This window comes from Anolis sagrei, chromosome 4 (assembly GCF_037176765.1).
Source record: "Anolis sagrei isolate rAnoSag1 chromosome 4, rAnoSag1.mat, whole genome shotgun sequence".
NCBI classification, from domain to species: domain Eukaryota; kingdom Metazoa; phylum Chordata; class Lepidosauria; order Squamata; family Dactyloidae; genus Anolis; species Anolis sagrei.
Genome location: NC_090024.1, coordinates 124,024,530 through 124,045,475, shown reverse-complemented (window position 1 = coordinate 124,045,475; position 20,946 = coordinate 124,024,530). Strand labels below are relative to the sequence as shown.

General features: G+C 44.2%; 1 protein-coding gene across 7 annotated transcripts in view; it reads left to right on the top strand.

The window, feature by feature from the left end:
• Nucleotides 1-20,946, top strand: part of CACNA1E (calcium voltage-gated channel subunit alpha1 E) — a 575,426-nt gene that overhangs the window by 425,349 nt on the left and 129,131 nt on the right. For all 7 annotated transcript variants that reach the window (XM_067467631.1, XM_067467628.1, XM_067467632.1 and 4 more), the window contains 3 exons: nucleotides 1,867-2,466; nucleotides 9,142-9,431; nucleotides 17,888-18,053. In XM_067467631.1, coding sequence (XP_067323732.1) covers nucleotides 1,867-2,466; nucleotides 9,142-9,431; nucleotides 17,888-18,053 — 1,056 coding nt within the window. The remainder of the gene's footprint in view (nucleotides 1-1,866; nucleotides 2,467-9,141; nucleotides 9,432-17,887; nucleotides 18,054-20,946) is intronic.

Sequence of the window (20,946 nt, the reverse complement as noted above, 5' to 3'; positions counted from 1 at the left end):
CCTGTTTAAGGCAATTTAAACATTTAAAAGGCCGGGCCAAGATTTGTGCAAGCCCAAAAATTCTAGGGGGCCCGGGAATTAAGTGCAATGCTATGGCAGGCAACAATAATATTAGGTACGGGTCTGTGGCCAAGCCCAAACAACAAATTACAATAAAATAAGATACAAATTACAATAAAATAAACAACATAGCTTTAAAGTATAAAACAGATAAGCATAATAAACAATATGCACAAAACATAAAAAAGCAGTAAACCAAACATAATGACAATGAGAGGGCCGCATGTACATAAAATGATTTTAAAACTCAGGGTGAGATAAAGGAGCAGAATTATTTGTAGAGAGACAGGGAAATAGACAGATAATAATAATAATAATAATAATAATAATAATAATAATAATAAAAGCAATAATAACTTTGGGTTGTTGTAGATTTTTCCGGGCTATATGGCCATGTTCTGGAGGCAATTTTTCTCCTGACGTTTCGCCTGCATCTATGGCAAGCATCCTCAGAGGTAATGACTTCATTACCTCTCATTACCTCTCATTACCTCATGACCTCATTACCTCTGAGGATGCTTGCCATAGATGCAGGCAAAACGTCAGGAGAAAAATTGCCTTCAGAACATGGCCATATAGCCCGGTAAAACCTACAACAACCCATGGATTCCGGCCATGAAAACCTTCGGCAATACAATAATAACTTTATTTGTACCCCGCTACCATCTCCCCAGTGGCGCAGTGGGTTAAACCCCTGTGCCGGCAGGACTGAAGACCTACAGGTCGCAGGTTCGAATCCAGGGAGAGGTAGATGAGCTCCCTCTGTCAGCTCCAGCTCCCCAAGCGGGGACATGAGAGAAGCCTCCCACAAGGATGATAAAAACATCAAATCATCGGGGCATCCCCTGGGCAACATCCTTGCAGACGGCCAATTCTCTCACACCAGAAGCGACTTGCAGTTTCTCAAGTCACTCCTGACATGACAAAAAAAAAAACACCATCTCCCCAAGGGACTTGGTGCGGCTTACATGAGGCCAAGCCCACAACACATACAATAAATAAAAGCAATAACAATCATCAATACAAAACAGTTAAAATAAACTCAAAACAGAAAATATGCAATAAGCAATAACTATAACATATCACAACATACAGCATTTAAAAAAACCTATGGCTGGGCCAAATGTAATAATTCAAATTCAATATCAAACAGACCTTCATACAAGGGGGGGGGTATTCCTAGCACAAGAATGTTGAGGGGAGCAATAGCATAAGATTATGTGACTACTCTCCGAAAGCGCAATGGCAGAGCCAGGTCTTGAGATTCTTTTAAAAAGTTTCTAAGGTAGGGGCGAAAGATCGCAGGTTCGATTCCGGGGAGCGGCGTGAGCCTCCGCTGTCAGCCCTAGCTTCTGCCAACCTAGCAGTTCGAAAACATGCAAATGTGAGTAGATCAATAGGTACCGCTTCGGCGGGAAGGTAACGGCGCTCCATGCAGTTATGCCAGCCACATGACCTTGGAGGTGTCTATGGACAACGCTGGCTCTTCAGCTTAGAAATGGAGATGAGCACCACACCCCAGAGTCAGACATGACTGGACTTAATGTCAGGGGACTACCTTTACCTAAGGTAGGGGCTTTCCTAATCTCTCCGGGCAATGAGTTCCAGAGTTGGGGGGCACAGAGGGGTTGTAAGGGAGTTTATTATAGTATAGAGTTTATTTGTGAAATGCAGAGAAATAGAAAACCAAGCCCCAGTATGTGGTTTTTGGATGGTCCCAGTTGCATGCTGTATATATTGGTATGTGTGTTCTTGTGTTTCTGACAGGGCACAGATGGACTGAATCCCTTTGTTTTCCTTTCCCAGGAGGGAGAGGAGAAGGCGGCATCACATGTCTGTCTGGGAACAGCGGACCAGCCAGCTCCGCCGACACATGCAGATGTCCAGCCAAGAGGGCATCAACAATGAGGACCCTCCTTTGCTCAATCCTCATGCCAGCATTTTTCGTAGGAGGAAGCCACTGGAAAATTCTGGCCTTGAAAAGAATGAGGAGGGTCAAGCGGACAGGTCGGAGAGGACAAATGGAGAAGGCCAGGACCCACAGAACTCTGGTTCCAATCCCTGCCCAAGCATTCAGGAAAACCAGAGGAGCCCATCTTCTCGACCCAAAAGGGAATGGGAAGAATGGCATCACAAATCATTTCATGGGAACTGTGACCTGAATGAGCCGGAAGGTGGAGGAAGTGGGGGTTTTGAGGAGCGAGCCCGCCTTCGACAAAGTCAGAGGCGAAGTCGGCACCGTAGGGTGAGAACAGAGGCAAAGGAGCACAGGGCAGCCAGCCAGGAGATGGCCCCAGAAGAAGCTGCGCCAGTCGAGGGAGAGCAGAATGTGGAGCAGAAGAAAAATGAGGAGGAAAAGGAGGCCTTGATTGAAAAGGAGCAGGGGACTGGTGAGGACCTGAAAATGTAAGTGTTGTCTCTGCATTTTCTTCTCTATAGAGGAATGTTCCCACATATGATGGAAAGATATAAGGGAATTCTATGCTACCTTTGAGACTGAGAAAAAGGAAATTTTATCACAAGCTTTCGTGGACTTTGTTCTGCTTCCTTAGGTAAAGCAGACTAATTATTATTTTTATTTATTTCCAGCATTTCTACCTCGTCCTTCTCAACACCCGAAGAGGGACTCGGGACGGCTTACATTTGGCACAATTTTTTAATGAATTTTATTGAGTTTTCAAAGTGACAGTATATTAAAATTATGGGGAAATGTTGAGGTGGTTAAAGGAGGATGGGTATGTCGAGAAAATTGGGAAGAAAGAGGGATGAGTTAGAATAAAAAATCTGATCCTATGTGTATCAATGCAAACTTGCACAGGCACTCGGCCCATAGCCAGGATTTCAATTCGGAGGGGGGGGGGGCTGAGTTTGTTTTTTGGGGGGGGGGGCTGAATCTGAGTGAAAGAGGGTCTACCCTAGCAAACCTTTTGTATCGTTACCCCAATACCCCCATGCATATGGGATATATTGAGCATGGGGATCAGATCATGATATGAATAAACATAACAGTTTAAATAATGCACCAGTAAGGCCTTTTCGCGAACCACCATGAGAATTTCGGGGGGGGGGGGGCTGAAGCTCCCCAAGCCCCCCCCCCCCCCCCCCCCCAGCTACATGCCTGGCACTCATCCTTGTTTTATGATGGAATCTTTTCTCTTTTAAAAAAAACTCTGCTTGTTACTTGGTGCGTTATTGCATAATTTCCACAGAATATAATTATGTTACTTTTTTATAGCTAATTTTTACGATGATTGTGCCATTACTGCTCAAGCAGGGAGCTTTGAGATGGTTGAACAGAAGCTCTCCGAAGCTCTAGGTGCTCTTACTGCCTATTACAGGGAAAACCAGCTGATCCCTAATCCATCTAAAACACAGACATGTGCCTTTCACCTTAAGAACAGACAAGCATCCCGAGCTCTGAGGATTACCTGGGAAGGAATCCCACTGGAGCATTGCAGCGCACCCAAATACCTGGGAGTCACTCTGGACCATTCTCTGACCTACAAGAAGCGCTGCCTGAACATCAAGCAAAAAGTGGGCGCTAGAAACAATATCATACGAAAGCTGACTGGCACAACCTGTGGATCACAACCAGACACAGTGAAGACATCTGCCCTTGCGCTTTGCTACTCTCCTGCTGAGTACGCATGCCCAGTGTGGAACACATTTCACCACGCTAAAACAGTGGATGTGACTCTTAATGAGACATGCCGCATTATCACGGGGTGTCTGTGCCCTACACCACTGGAGAAATTAAACTGCTTAGCTGGTATCACACCATCTGACATCTGCCGGGAAGTAGCAGCCAATAGTGAAAGGACCAAGGCAGAGACATCTCCAGCTCATCCCCTGTTTGGGTATCAGCCAGCACGTCAATTACATAACTCAAGAAATAGTTTTCATAGATCTACAGAGACACTCGCTAGAACACCTCAGCAAGCGAGAGTCGAAAAGTGGCAGGCTCAAACCCAGCACCTCAATCCGTGGGTGACACCAGATGAGAGACTCCCCCGTGGGCACACAGAAGACTGGGCGACTTGGAACGCGCTGAACAGACTGCGCTCTGGCACCACGAGATGCAGAGCCAATCTTAAGAAATGGGGCTACAAAGTGGAATCCACGACATGCGAGTGTGGAGAAAAGCAAACCACTGACCACCTGCTGCAATGCAACCTGACCCCTGCCACATGCACAATGGAGGACCTTCTTGTGGCACTCCAAGTGGCCAGATACTGGTCAAAGGACATTTAATCAACTACCAAGCTTGCAAAATTTGTGGGTTTTTTATCTGTTTGTTTGTTTTGTTCTGTTAGAAATGTAATACAATGGTCTGGTTGCTGATGACACAATAAATAAATAGCTGATTTTTAGACATACTGTCTGGCTGTTTCCTCTCAGCTTTGAAAATTGTTCTTGCTCTCTCTTAAATCTACGTGTATAGTTCTGTACGTGATTCATGCTACAAGCACTATTGCTTCAATAACCTAAGAAGCATGGGTGAAAAACATAGTGTAAGAATCTCTGTAATTTTTGTCCTTGTAACAGGTAGCAAAGCAACTAAAGGAAGATCTAAGCAAAATTCTACGTGCTTCAAATATCAAACCTCTCTGTCGCAAAGGCTATTCTGTCGCTAGACTATCAGAATGTTCTTGGTGATTTTTTGGGGTATTCCCTGCACCATTTAATTAAAGACTAGGTAGTTTCAGAGGCAGAGGTTTTTTATTGTGTCTTCAGCAACCATACCATTGTATTACATTTCTAACAGAACAAAACAAACAAGCAGATCAAAAAAACACAAATTTTGCAAACTTGGTAGTTGATTAAATGTCCTCTGACCAGTATCTGGCCACTTGGAGTGCCTCTGGTGTTGCTGCAAGAAGGTCCTCCATTGTGCATGTGGCAGGGCTCAAGTTGCATTGCAGCAGGTGGTCAGTGGTTTGCTCTTCTCCACACTCGCATGTTGAGGATTCAACTTTCTAGCCCAATTTCTTAAGATTGGCTCTGCATCTCGTGGTGCCAGAGCGCAGTCTGTTCAGCACCTTCCAAGTCGCCCAGCCCTCTGTGTGCCCGGGGGGGGGGGGGGGAAGTCTCTCAACTGGTATCACCCATGGATTGAGGTGCTGGGTTTGAGCCTGCCACTTTTGGACTCTCACTTGCTATGGTGTTTCTGCGAATGTCTCTGTAGATCTTAGAAAACTATTTCTTGATTTAAGTCGTGCTGGCTGATACACAAACAAGAGATGAGCTGGAGATGTCACAGCCTTTGTCTTTTCACTACTGGCTGCTACTTTCCGGCGGATGTCAGGTGGTGTAATACCGGCTAAGCAGTGTAATTTTTCCAGTGGTGTAGGGCTCAGACACCCTGTGATAATGCGGCATTTCTCATTAGGAGCCACATCCACTGTTTTAGTGTGGTGAGATGTGTTCCACACTGGGCATGCGTACTCAGCAGCAGAGTAGCATAGCACAAGGGCAGATGTCTTCACTGTGTCTGGTTGTGATCCCCAGGTTGTGCCAGTCAGCTTGCGTATGATATTGTTTCTAGCGCCCACTTTTTGCTTGATGTTCAGGCAGTGCTTCTTGTAGGTAAGAGCACGGTCCAGAGTGACTCCCAGGTATTTGGGTGTGCTGCAATGCTCCAGTGGGATTCCTTCCCAGGTAATCCTCAGAGCACGGGATGCTTGTCTGTTCTTGAGATGAAAGGCACATGTCTGTGTTTTTTATGGATTAGGGATTAGTTGGTTTTCCCTGTAGTAGGCAGTAAGAGCAGTAAGAGCACCTAGAGCTTCTAAGAGCTTCTGTTCAATCATCTCAAAGCTCCCTGCTTGAGCGGTAATGGCACTATCATTTTTTTTTGGGGGGGGGGGGGTGTACATTTTAGATGTAATTTTATTTAATTAAAAAGAGTGAGAGAAACTATTCTGCCCAGCTTGACCCTCTGGGCAATTTACATCAAAATATCTGAAAGACAAAGTCTCTTAAAGTAGACATTAAATTGTAATTATTTTAGTTTTAATTAAGCATGCAGTAAAAAGTGCATGAGCTGTGAGTGAATTCCTATAAAAGCCCATATGTATTCTATCACTGGGGAAAGTGTAATAAGAATTCACTTAGTCGTACGGTTCTACACTAAAACAATTTCATCAGGTCTTAAAAGGCCAGCAATATTTAAATAAGTTAGGAAAGGATTTGCCTGTCAATCTTCTATGGAGTTTAATCTTGCCCTCAGTTTCTGTGTTTCATTTGCCTATAATAGTTGAGTGTATCCAGTTCATGACCAATCTGAAATGACAAAATCCTAACAGTGCATGGGTCTCAATATTCTTGATATCTATTATTAAGACATAGTATGATTGGCCAGTTTCCAATCTCCCCTATTTGGGCAAAGTCATGGAACGTGTGGTGGCTTCGCAACTCCAAGAGTTCTTGGTAGGCACTGATTATCTAGATCCAGCACAGTCTGGCTTTAGGCCGGGACATGGAACTGAAACAGCCTTGGTCACCTTAGTAGATGATCTACGCCGGGAGCTAGACAAGGGGAGTGTGTCCCTGTTGGTTCTGCTGGACCTCTCAGCAGCCTTCGATACTGTTGATCACTGTATCCTTCTGGGATACCTCGCAGGAATGGGACTTGGGGGTACTGCTCTCCAGTGGCTTCAGTCCTTCCTGGAGGTGACACCTGTTCGACTCCACAACCATTGTCTTATGGAGTCCGTCAGGGTTCAGTACTGTCCCTGATGTTGTTTAACATCTACATGAAGCTGCTGGGGGAGATCATCCGGAGTTTCAAAGTACAATGTTATGATGTCCAAATCTGTCACTCCTTCCCACTCATTACTAAGGAGGCTGTTCAGACCTTGAACCGGTGCTTGGCCACTGTGTCAGACTGGATGAGGGCTAACAGATTGAAACTGAATCCAGACAAGACAGAGGTTCTCCTAATCCAGGAGTCCACAAATTTTTTAAACGCAGGGCCAGGTCACAGTCCCTCAAATTGTTGGAGGGCCAGATTATAATTTGAAAAAACATGAATGAATTCCTCATTTCAGATAGACTCAGATTTGTTGTACTTGTCTAATGGGGCATATTTTGACATCAGAATGTCTGCTGGACCTCTCAGCGGCCTTCGATACAGTTGACCACGGTATCCTTCTGGGACGCCTCACAGAGATGGGCCTTGGAGGTACTGTCTTGCAGTGGCTCCAGTCCTTCTTGGAGGGACGGTCCCAGAGGGTGTTATTGGGTGACACCTGTTCGGCTCCACAACCATAGCTCTGTGGAGTCCCTCAGGGTTCAGTACTGTTCCCGATGTTGTTTAACATCTACATGAAGCTGCTGGGGGAGATCATCCAGAGTTTCGGAGCAAAGTGTTATCTGTACGCAGATGACGTCCAAATCTGCCACTCCTTCCCACCTGTTACTAAGGAGGCTGTTCAGACCTTGAACCGGTGCTTGGCCACTGTGTCGGACTGGATGAGGGCTAACAAATTGAAATTGAATCCAGACAAGACAGAGGTTCTCCTGGTCAGTCGAAAGGCCGAACAGGGCATAGGGTTACAGCCTGTGTTGGATGGGGTCACACTCCCCCTGAAGACGCAGGTTCGCAGCTTGGGTATGATCCTGGATTCATCGCTGAGCCTGGAACCTCAGGTCTCGGTGGTGGCCAAAGGAGCTTTTGCACAGTTAAAGCTTGTGCGCCAGCTGTGCCCGTACCTTGGGAAGTCTGACTTGGCCACGGTGGTCCACGCTCTGGTTACATCCTGAATAGATTACTGCAACGCACTCTACGTGGGGTTGCCTTTGAAGACTGTTGGGAGACTTCAACTAGTCCAACGGCCAGCAGCCAGATTACTCACCGGAGCACCATACAGGGAGCATACCACCCCCCTGCTGCGTCGGCTCCACAGGCTGCCGGTCCACCTCCGAGCACAATTCAAAGTGCTGGTCTTGGCCTATAAAACCCTATATGGCTCTGCCCCAGCTTACTTATCTGAACGTATCTCTCTCAACGTTCCACCTTATAATTTAAGATCTACTGGGGAGGCCCTGCTTTCGGTCCCACCGGCGTCACAAACGCGTCTGGTGGGGACGAGGGACAGGGCCTTCTCAGTGGTGGCCCCTTGCTTGTGGAATTCGCTCCCCAATGCGATTAGATCGGCGTCCTCCCTCCTCACTTAGGAAAAAACTAATGTGGTGGTTTTGGAGTCAGGCTTTCGGCTAGTGGACTTCGCAGCACTTAGACACTGAACTGGACCACAGGATTATGACAACAGGAAACGGATATGTGATTTTGATTAGGCAACTATGTTTGTATATGAGTATGTGATTTTAATTAATGTTATTGTTAATTTTTTATGTATTTGATTTTATGTTGTTGTATTGATATTATGGCATTGAATTGTTGCCCATGTAAGCCGCCCTGAGTCCCCCCTCGGGGGTGAGAAGGGTGGGGTAGAAGCGATGTAAATTAATTAATTAATTAATTAATTAATGTTTAAGCATTAATAAAAGGTTGGAATGTTGGGGTGACCTTTCTGTATCCACTTCTAATGACTGTTATGCAGGCATGTAGGCGGGGGGGGGGGCTTGAGGGGCTAAACCCCCTCCCCCGAAATTCTCATGGTGGTTCGCGGAAAGGCCTTACTGGTGCATTATTTAAACTGTTATGTTTATTCATATCATGATCTGATCACCATGCTCAATATATCCCATCTGCATGGGGGTATTGGGGTAATGATACAAAAGGTTTGCTAGGGTAGACCCTCTTTCACTCAGACTCACCCCCCCCCCCCGAAACTCAGCCCCCCTGAACCCCCCCTGAAATTTTTTACCCCCCCCCCGAAACGAAATCCTGGCTACGGGCCTGCTGTTATGATTCCTAATATGCTGGCTTTAATTAACTATAGGGTCAAACTGTAAGGGTCTGCAATGAAGAAGTGTCAAAGTTTCTCTCTGCTCCCTTGCACTATTTTAAATTTTAACTTTTAACTTTCTTTGAGAACTTTTTATTCTTTGTTCTGCCATTTCTCTCTCTGCCATTTGATCTCCTTGTGATACTCTTTTTCTCCATTCTCCACACAGAACCAATGAAGTCCCAGTAAATGATGCTGGCCTTCATGTGGCCACTCAAGAAACCAACTCTTCCGAAGGCCATCTTGATTTGAGCAAAAGCAAGGATGTCAGTCCAGTCGAGCAAGATGGTAACAGCCCAGACACAAGTGAGCAAGCACTGTTGGGTGACCTGCCAAAGGAGACAGGCCGGACTATCAGCAGAAGTGAACCAGATCTCTCCTCCATCACAACCAACGTGGAGAAACTCACCGAGAGCACTACCATCATGATTGATGTTCAAGACTCTGCTGTGGTACAGAGTGAGGATCTGTCTCTTTTCATGCTTTATATCAAAACTCAGTCTGTTAAGAGAGTTGTAAAAATGCCATACATGCCAAAAAATCTTCCTCTCAGCATAGGCTGAACATTGGGAATCTCACTGGCTCACTGTGCACCTGGGTGTAAATCTTTTTGTGTTTTCCATACTTGGTTAATTTTTCAATTACATGTGAAACTCAGAACATTTATGAATGATCATGTGGAGCCAGGTCCATTGGCAAACATTTTATTCTGAAATAATCTGACTATTTAGTCTGTGTCATTATATCGATGAAAGGCATTTTTCCAAACTTAAATGTGATTGTTGCAGGCAGTAAATTAGAGCCATATTTCTGTATTGTCGAAGGCTTTCATGGCCGGAATCACTGGGTTGTTGTAGGTTTTTTCGGGCTATATGGCCATGGTCTGGAGGCATTCTCTCCTGACGTTTCGCCTGCATCTATGGCAAGCATCCTCAGAGGTAATGAGGTCTGTTGGGACTAGGAAAAAGGGTTTATATATCTGTGGAATGACCAGGGTGAGACAAAGGACTCTTGTCTGCTGGAGCTAGGTGTGAATGTTTCAACTGACCACCTTGATTATCATACAATGACCTGACAGTGCCTCGAGCAAACTTTTGTTGAGAGGTGATTAGATGTCCTTGTTTGTTTCCTCTCTGTTGTTGTGCTGTTGCAATTTTAGAGTTTTTTTAATACTGGTAGCCAGATTTTGTTCATTTTCATAGTTTCCTCTTTTCTGTTGAAATTGTCCACATGCTTGTGTATTCCAATGGCTTCTCTGTGTAGTCTGACATGGTGGTTGTGAGAGTGGTCCAGCATTTCTGTGTTCTCAAATAAAATGCTGTGTCCAGGCTGGTTCATCAGGTGCTCTGCTATGGCTGATTTCTCTGGCTGAAGTAGTCTGCAGTGCCTTTCATGTTCCTTGATTCGTGTTTGGACAATGCTGCGTTTGGTGGTCCCTATGTAGACTTGTCCACAGCTGCATGGTATACGGTAGACTCCTGCAGAGGTGAGAGGATCCCTCTTGTCCTTTGCTGAACGTAGCATTTGTTGGATTTTCTTGGTGGGTCTGTAGATAGTTTGTATGTTGTGTTTCCTCATCAGCTTCCCTATGCGGTCAGTGGTTCCCTTGATGTATGGCAAGAACACTTTTCCTCTGGGTGGATCTTCGTCTTGACTCTCATGGCTTGTTCTTGGTCTTGCAGCTCTTCTGATGTCTGAGGTGGAGTATCCATTGGCCTGTAGAGCCCAGTTTAGGTGGTTCAGTTCATCTTGAAGGAAGTGGGGTTCGCAGATTCTTTTTGCAAGGTCTGCCAAGGCTTTAATGGTGCTTCTGTTTTGACTTGGGTGATGGTTGGAGTTCACTCCTTGCTTCCTTTTATATTTTACTTTTATATCACCTTTTCCTATTTCTTCTTTGTCTATTCTTGTTCTCCCTCCCCAAAGCTATCTAGGGGGGACATAATGTTTCACCTTAGAGCCTTGGTCTATCTTGGCCTATCTCCTTTTATGATTCTTTTCAAGTTTCTATTCAAAGCCTCACCTTTGACTTGATTTCCAGGAATGTACCCAACCTTTTCCAGCCCTTTACCATCTCAGGCCCCCACATGGCAGAACATTGTCAAGTTTTCTTCAGTGTTTTGTGTTGTATGTTTAGGTTACACCATAAAATTTGCTTCTCGCCCTCCCATCTGCATTTTCCCCTATTCCTTCCCCTCCCAGGTTCTGAGAAAAGAGATCACTTGCCTCATAGCATGAAAAGGCAGAAGAACATCTACTAACACTCTCCCATTAATTTATGATGTTAAAAAGAGACAGAGCTCTGTATTCCAATTTGGATTTCCAAGGTGTCAACTGGGATATCCAATCTGAACTGTCAAGATTAGGCATGTGCGATCAATAAAAAAATGTTTCAAAACTCATTACAAAATTAGGGGGTGCTGGCATTTCATCTCTAAAGTGTTTCTAAAGTATGGTTAATTAAAATTTCACTACTATAATGAAGTAATTATTAAATAGTAAGGGGGAAACGTTGTGTCCAGAGTCAAACATGACTGGATTTCATGTCAGGGGAAAACCTTTACCTTTACTATAATGAGAGTAACAAAATCTCATTATTTTTTATTATAGTAATTTGACATAATTACAATTGGGAAACCTTCAGGGGCTCCATTCTCCCTCATTTTTACAGCTATTGGGGTGAAACTTGCTACAACGGTAGAACACATTTACCACTGTTAGCCCATCAAATGTCAAAATGTTTCATTTGTCCATGGATTTTTGGGGAATTTTCAAATTTTAAAACAATTTTTTAAAAAAACTACAAGAGCTATTTTCTTGAATTTTCTACACAATGACACAAGATAACAGGGGATCATTCCCCCAACTTTCAGAAATATTTATACATCTACTGATTTTAGGAAACTTAATTTTTTTGTCAAAACAATTTTTTAAAAGCCATAACAGCTATCTCATTGAATCTCTCTCATATTAACCAATAGAACTTACGGGTTGTTGTAGGTTTTTTCGGGATATATGGCCATGTTCTAGAGGCATTCTCTCCTGACATTTTGCCTGCATCTATGGCAAGCATCCTCAGTGGTAGTGAGGTCCATTGGAACTAGGAAAAAGGGGTTATATATCTGTGGAATGACCAGGGTGAGACAAAGGACTTCAGTTTAGGGATTTCTTCCCAGTGCAAAAATTTCCTTACTAGAAGTATAAGTCAGTCCTCCTATATGCAAATTCAACAATTGATTGGAACTCTGGCTGGCTGCTGCTATGGAGGGACAAATCTCTCCCCTATCCTGATTCGGCTTTATGAGCTGAGCAGAATTCTGGGAAATGTAGTTTAGGGCTGGGCCTTTTGAATTCACTGGCAAAGGGCTCCTTGCCTTCCCAAACAACATTTCCGAGAATTCAATGCTTTCTTTTCCAGAGAACTCTGCTGTCTCCCTGCTGCTTCCTTCTCCTAATGGTGAGAGGTCATTTATTTAAGGAGGAAAGGCAGCCTTTTTGGCTTTGCTTTGCTTCCTTGCGCTGAAAATGAAATTGACTTTGGGAGGCTTCCAAGATTTACAAAATTCAAACAAAAAAGTATTTAGTAAGTTTTGATTTTCACGTTTTTGATGTGGGCCACACTCACATGTCGGATATCACCTTGTTATGAATTTAACAAGTTTGATCTGACTTACGAAGACTAATGAAAAAATTGTACACCCCTCTTCAAGATAATGACTCTTTAGTCAATTTTACCCTTTCTTCATTGCGAAGACTGTTTGCTTTGAAGTTCTGAAAAACATCTACTTCCACCTTAAAAAAAAACACTGGAAATTTCTCACATTTTCCATCAACATTGACCTTTATCAGTACAAGATTCTTCCCTTCAGTCTTTCCACTGCATCTTTCTTTACCAACTGCTTGACCGAAGTCATCTCATTTCTTAGGATGCACCAGATTCAGATTTGTCCTCATTTGGATAATAAGCTGTTGGTAGCCCTTTCCTGAGAAAGTTGTAACAACATCACTGTTCTGTTGCGCGCTGGGCCTTTAAATAATTGTCTTTAGAATACGATGTGCAACCTTTGCCCAGCGGGAAGCCAGGGGCCCCAAAGAGAAGTTCTCAGAGGGTTTCACCACAAATAGTCTTTAGATGGCTTGTGAAGTACAACAAAGTCCTTTATTAGTGAACAAACAAACAGAAACTTCTCTCATCTTCAGTAAAATTAGGCAAATGATTCCAAGCTTTTAGGCAACTGGTGAATTCCTAATCTTGCCCACGAAGGACAGGCAACTGTCTTCAATAACTTCTTCTTTACTTTAAAGGAAAATCCCCTTTTTAACTTCTCCCAGGCTGACTGTAATCTAACCCTTACTGACGTGGGCTCCGCTACCGGGTCAAACTGTGTCTCAAATGCTGAGTGGACCTACCAGTAAGGTATTAGATGTTCTCCAGCTGGAGTTCTTTGGTCTTTAGGGCTGTTTTTCCTGGAAATTCTTAGGAGACTCTTGAAACTGTTCTCCCCGGAATTCTTTAAGGCTTTATTTATTTATTTATTGTTCTTATACCCGCTACCATCTCCCGCAGGACTCGGTGCGGCTTACATAAGGCCAAGCCCCACAACATCACAAAACAACCACAACAAAACAATGAATAAGTTATAAAAGCAAAAAAAAAACCCCCAACAATACAGGAATAACACGACACATAGAATAGAATCATAGAATCAAAGAGTTGGAAGAGACCTCATGGGTCATCCAGTCCAACCCCCTGCCAAGAAGCAGGAATATTGCATTCAAATCACCCCTGACAGATGGCCATCCAGCCTCTGTTTAAAAGCTTCCAAAGAAGGAGCCTCCACCACACTCCGGGGCAGAGAGTTCCACATTTTAAAAACATGAGGCAGGGCCAAATGTGAACATTTAAAGTTAAAAACTGGGGAGTTCAAGGGAGATAGGAGGACTGTTTTGGGATAGGTAGACGTGCAGACAATTCTAAATCTCTCATAAAGTGCATTAAGGACATATTGCTTAGGATTCCTTTTTCTGGGAAGGCACACTGGAACATCCACATTTTCAAGCTCCTTCTAAAGACTGCCAGTGTTGGGGCCTGCCTGATGTCCTTAGGGAGGGAGTTCCAGAGTCGTGGGGCCACCACTGAGAAGGCCCTGTCCCTCGTTCCCAACAATCGCGCCTGTGAAGCCGGTGGGATCGTGAGCAGGGCCTCTCCAGATGAACAAAGTGATCGTGTGGGTTCGTATACAGAAATGCTTTCCAGGCTTCCCTGGAAAATCTTAAAGGTTGAAACCTTTGTACAGGGGAAGCTTGCACACATCCTATACATAAGCTAACCTTCTTGAGACTAACTAAAAATGGCTCCCTTCCTTTCCCAATTGCCCTGAGCAAGGGGCGGGACCAAAACTTAACGTTGATGGACAGGTGACTTGCCCTATGACTGCAGCCAAAAGAAGCCACCTATCTGCAGAGTCCCCGAAACACAGGACTGCAACCAAACATTCAATGCAAAGCAAATAAAATTGGAGCTCCTGGTACAGCTGTACCAGAACAATCACATTCAATCTGTTTTACATAACCCTAATCTTTAGATCAATATAACGAAATCAGTTCTAGAGGCAATGAAATAGTTGAGTATGTTTTCCATCTGGAAGATGTCAGACAGGATGCTCAGCCCAATTAGTTTGTTCCTCTGCATGCTGATTGCATTCTCCTGTCACTCGCTTTTACACATACTCTTCACCTTCAAGGTGGAATATTTTACATGCCGATATTAATTAAATGGCACCATTGAAAAGTGTCTTGTTAAAAGTCACTTTTGTCTGTCTTTGTTTGACAGCCTCTCATGCTTGCTCGCTCTTTCCCCCTTTCATCTCCTTCTAACAAACTGCACAACTAGGAAGTGAGAATGTAAAACAGCAATCATTTCTTACACCTCGCCTGTAGAAATGGGAGCCCAGCCTGCCGATGCATAGGGTTTGTAGTACAGCAACTGTACAAAGAAATTGGAGACAGGCTCTCTATGTGCTGTGATTTCCACAGGAGAACTAGAAAAGTACAGTGCACTAATGGTGCAATTTTCTGGGTTTTGAAGATATCTGCTTTTGGGTTGTTGTAGGTTTTTTCGGGCTGTATGGCCATGGTCTACAGGCATTCTCTCCTGACGTTTCGCCTGCATCTATGGCAAGCATCCTCAGAGGTAGTGAGGTCTGTTAGAACTAGGAACAAGGGTTTATATATCTGTGGAATGACCAGGGTGGGACAAAGGACTCTTGTCTGCTGGAGCTAAGTGTGAATGTTTCAACTGACCACCTTGATTAGCATACAATGGGCTGACTGTGCCTGGGGCAAACTTTTGTTGAGAGGTAATTAGATGTCCCTGCCTGCCTCCTCTCTGTTGTTGTGCTGTTGCAATTTTAGAGTTTTTTAATTCTGGCTGATGCTGATATGGAGGTGCAGCAGTTCCTTGTCTGTGTTTGCGAGTTCTTTGCGGATGGTGTGAATTCTCTCTCGTAAGAGGTTGCGTTCCAGGCGGCCATAGATCCGGTAAGCCCGTGGTGTTTTGAAAGTCCTTTTCGCTGCGAGAAATTGTGGGATGGTATCTGTGTCTCTGCAGCATAGAAGGAAAGTCAGGGAGCACAGTAGATGTGCTTTCCTGGTCCTTAGTTTCTCCAATTTCCGTGTGTCTTGGAACACTTTCTCCCCGTAGAGATGTTCAATGTATTGTCGAAGGCTTTCATGGCTGGAATCACTAGGTTCTTGTAGGTTTTATCGGGCTGTAGGGCCATGTTCTAGAGGCATTTCTCCTGACGTTTCACCTGCATCTATGGCAAGCATCCTCAGAGGTAGTGAGGTCTGTTGGAAATAGGAAAATGGGTTTATATATCTGTGGAATGACTGGGGTGGGGCAAAGAGCTCTCTGCTGAAGCTAGGTGTGAATGTTTCAGCTGACCACCTTCATTAGCATTTGAAGGCCTGGCTGAGCCTGGGAAAATGTTCTGTTGAGAGTGTTGGTTGCCAGTGTGATGTCTCTGTAGCATATATTAGTCCTTCCTTAACACCTTGCTAGTCCTCCCTTGAAGGCAAAGGCAATTTCATTTCACAAGGAGGAATATTTTTTCTGGGCAGGACAATCTACTAGAAGAGACAATTCCAATTTTGAATCAATAGCCTATAAGGATCTGATGACGCATCCTCTAGGTCAGTGGTTCTCAACCTGGGGTCCCCAGATGTTTTTGGCCTACAACTCCCAGAAATCCCAGCCAGTTTATCAGCTGTTAGGATTTCTGGGAGTTGAAGGCCAAAAACATCTGGGGACCCCAGGTTGAGAACCACTGCTCTAGGTAGTTTCTGCAAATATTTTGTTAACATGAGACTGGAGATGGAGGGTAAGATCATATAGAGATGCATGTTTTGGCCAGCAGCTCCTTGGCTATGTTTGGATGTGTTCTTTGTTCCGATCCATTTCTAGAATGTAGTGTGGGGAGATAGGTTGAAATCATCTTACCCTCCCTCTCTTGTTTTCCCACTTCTTATTTTAGACTGTGAATATCTTGGGAGCAAAGACCTGTCTGCATTTCCTTTATATAATGACTATATGCTATGAATAATTCAGCAGACCATCTGAAAGACCATCTCTCCCAGCATGAGCCAGCCTGACACTTAAATTGTTGGGGGAGATTTTTCTTTGGTCCCAATCATTGCCACCAAATGTGAGGATGTGCGAGAAGGCCTTCTCAGCAGCTGTTTGTAGGTGTGGAGCTCTTCTCTAAAGAAAACTACCCTACTCCCCTTCTGCTTTGTTTTCAGCTTAGTCAGACAGGTCTATGACAGTTAACTGATTGTGGAGAAGAGCTTTTTAATGGTGGTGGTATAGTACTTTTATTTTTATACTCCTATCCCCGAATCAAACTCAGCCCCTCCCGAATCGAAATCCTGGCTACGGGCCTGAAACTGGGCGATAGGTACTAGGTATGGTGGCGTCTAGGCATGGTTTTTTCAAGAGAGGGTGGACCACTGCTTCTTTCAGGCTATCTGAAAAAATTCCTTGCTCCTTAAGGGATCTCATAGTCCCTCCCAGCACTCCTTAACCAACATCAGAAGAAAATGCTGCTAGAACACGGCCATACAGCCCAGAAACCACACAACACTCTGTATTTGATTGTATTTAACCACATTATTATGAGGCTTTTAGCTGTATTTTGTTTCAATCTGTGCTGTAAAGCACTTTAGGTCCTTAACTGGTGACATATTGGGGGATAGATGGATAGATAGATAGATAGTAGGGCTGGGCAACGACAGAAAAAATTGTTTCTAAACTCGATTCGTTTTTAGGGGGTTTTTGCGTTTTGATTTTTAAAAGAATTCCGAAATTTTTCTTTAAAAAAGTTCGAAATTTACGAAATTTTGGAAATTACGAAACAATTACGAATCGATTACGGATTGATTCGTTAATGGCGGACGCGACCGCGCAATACGCTAAAAAAACCTCCAAATGGGACAGGGGGAACTTCTGAAGCTTCCCTCTCCCTCTGTTGTTGACTGTTGGTGTGATAATTATATTTTTTTTTCACTGATAAAACAAACAACAACTATAAAACTTGCACCAGACATGCGGAAATAATAACGAAACGATTTCGAAACGATTTCAAAACAATTACAAAACAATTACGAAACGAATTGAAAAATTTGTTTTGATTTTTAGTTGCTCCTGAATGGTTCAATATCACTTCGTTATAAAAAAAATAACGAATTAATAACGAATTACGAAATTAACGAACGAAACCGCCCAACCCTAATAGATAGATAGATAATAATAAAAATCTGTCCCTCGAGAAACTCATCAAGAGTCCCTTGTGAACCTCTTTCTTTGCCTTGTATATCTTCACCACTCAATGCAGTAACAGAACACCTTCACTTCACAGTTAGCAACAAGACAGATGGAGAGGCCAGCCCTCTGAAGGAACCAGAGACCAAGGAGGAGGAGGAGGAGGTAGAAGTAGAAAAGAAGAAACCAAAAAAGAAGAAATCTGCAACAGGAAAACCAATGGTGCCACACAGCTCCATGTTCATATTCAGCACCACAAACCCGTGAGATATATTGCTTTTTGGTTTTTAATATTTTTCACTGCATAATATAGTTTTGCCAACTGCTTTGTGAAATTGAAAGCTTACAATGTGTATTTTACTAAGACGATAATAGGTAACAAATGAAAAGCTTTATTGAGTGAAAGCTTGCATGTCACTATTAGCGTTCTACTTGCTCTGTGTATCTATAGGATGTAGTGTACATTTTTAATGATGTGGAATGATAGATCCCAGGATCTTACATAAATTGAACCTGAGCCCTAAACACATTCATACTAGAATCTTTCAGGAGAGATTCCCTGACCGTGCATTCTGATCAGCTCACACAAAGCAAACTCATCTGATGCGCAAACAGGAAATCTCCAGCCTTGAACCTTTATTCAGAAAGTTTGATTGTTTCATAATTCCGTGCCCTAGCAAAATTCTAAAATATGCAAGCAAAGTTTATTGATTAGTCCACTGACCATATCAACATTAAAAACAAAAACAGAAACGTACACAAATAGACAATTTATTTATCGTGTCATCACCAACCATACCATTATATTACAATTCCAACAGAGCAAAAACAAACACACAGATTAAAAAGAAAAAGAAAAAAAACACAGATTTTGCAAATTTGGTAGTTGGTTAAATGTCCTTTGACCAGTATCTGGCCACTTGGAGTGCCTCTGGTGTTGCCGCAAGAAGGTCCTCCATCGTGCATGTGGCAGGGCTCAGTTTGCATTGCAGCAGGTGGTCAGTGGTTTGTTCTTCTCCGCACTCGCATGCCGAGGATTCCACCCTGTAGCCCCATTTCTTAAGATTGGCTCTGCATCTCGTGGTGCCAGAGCGCAGTCTGTTTAGCGCCTTCCAAGTCGCCCAGTCTTCTGTGTGCCCCGGGGGGTGTCTCTCATCTGGTATCACCCATGGATTGAGGTGCTGGGTTTGGGCCTGCCACTTTTGGACTCTCACTTGCTGGGGTGTTCCAGCGAGCGTCTCTGTAGATCTAAGAAAACTATTTCTTGATTTAAATCGTTGACGTGCTGGCTGATACCCAAACAGGGGATGAGCTGGAGATGTCTCTGCCTTGGTCCTTTCACTATTGGCTGCTACTTCCCGACGGATGTCAGGTGGTGCAATACCGGCTAAGCAGTGTAATTTCTCCAGTGGTGTAGGGCGCAGACACCCCGTGATAATGCGGCATTATCACAATAATCACTATCCTTGTTGTTCATTCGTTCAGGTGTTTCCAACTCTTCGTGACCTCATGGACCAGCCCACACCAGAGCTCCCTGTTGGCCGTCACCACCCCCAGCTCCTTCAAGGTCAATCCAGTCACTCCAAGGATGCCATCCATCCATCATGTCCTTGGTTGGCCCCTCTTCCTTTTTCCTTCCATGTTCCCCAGCATCATTGTCTTCTCTAAGCTTTCCTTTCTTCTCATGATGAATCACTATCCTAAGACTCCCATAATAGTGAACTAACGTACATTCAAACTTGATTAAGTTAAAAGGTAATTTAAAATATAATCATTAAAATGTCAAGGTAAAATTACAAACCACAAAAATTAAAAACAATTAAAAACAAAATACAACAATACAAGCAATTTTAAAACAATAAAACAATAACATAAACCTTATCAATAGGACAACACACTTTAAAATCTATGGGTAAGCCAAATGTAATTAAAATTAAAAAATGGGTGAAAAAGTGATGGGGCAGTTTGTGGAAACATATAAGCAGACCTAAAACAATTTAAAGTGCTTTGGAGGATGAAGTGCTATGGGATCATTATTCTGGGAAGGCGCACTCGAACAACCACGTCTTCAAGCTCCTCCTAAAGGCTACCAGAGTTCGGGCATGCCTGATGTCCTTAGGAAGTGAGTTCCAGAGTTGAGGAGCCACCACCGAAAAGGCCCTCTCTCTCGTCCGCACCAATCGCACTTGTGATGCAGGTGGAAGCGTGAGCAGGGCCTCTCCAGATGATCGAAGAGATTGTGTGGGTTCGTATACAGAGATGCGGTCACGGAGGTAGGCGGGTCCCAAACCGTTCAGGGCTTTGTAGGTGAGAACCTGCACCTTGAATTGGGTCCGGAAAATGAATGGCAGCCTGTAGAGCTCCTTAAACAGGAGGGTTGACCACTCCCTGTAAGGAGCCCCGGTTAACAACCTGGCTGCCGCCCGTTGGACCATCTGGAATTTCCAAGCCATTTTCAAGAGCAGCCCCACATAGAGTGGATTACAGTAATCCAGTCTAGAGGTGACTAAGGCCTAGACCACCCTGGCCAGATCCGCCTTCCCAAGGTACGGTCGCAGTTGGCACACAAGTCTTAATTGTGCAAAGGCCCTCCCAGCCACCGCCGATGCCTGAGTCTCAAGCGTAAGTGATGAATCCAGGAGGACACCCAAACTGCGGACCTGTGACTTCAGGGGGAGTGTAACCCCGTCCAACACAGGTTGCCACCCTATACCCCGATCCGGTTTACAATCTACCAGGAGGACCTCTGTCTTCTAATTGCACTCTGTCCAGAAAAGGGAGAGCAAGCGACATATGCTGCCACTTCCGCCACAACACAGAAGCCTTCCCGTGTTGCCTAACTAGCAATGGGGGGAAGCCGGGCAGCAACGCTTCACCCCATGTGATGGCGTCCAAGACAAGTCGTATAATAGGGAGCATGGAGTGACGGCTTCTTCACATCCTTCACCAAGAGCCCATGGATTTGCCACAATGCGTGGCAAATCCATGGGCCTTTGTGATGAGGTCTTTACAGAAATGCACACATGCCTTCTAGAGTGCTGAGCGGCATAATGCCTGAATCGCCTGCCCCAAAGATCATGCACATCACAGGGATGCTCCTCTATCAATGCCCTGTACTGGAACTGTATTGGAACTGTTGCCTAATTGTGCCCCTGA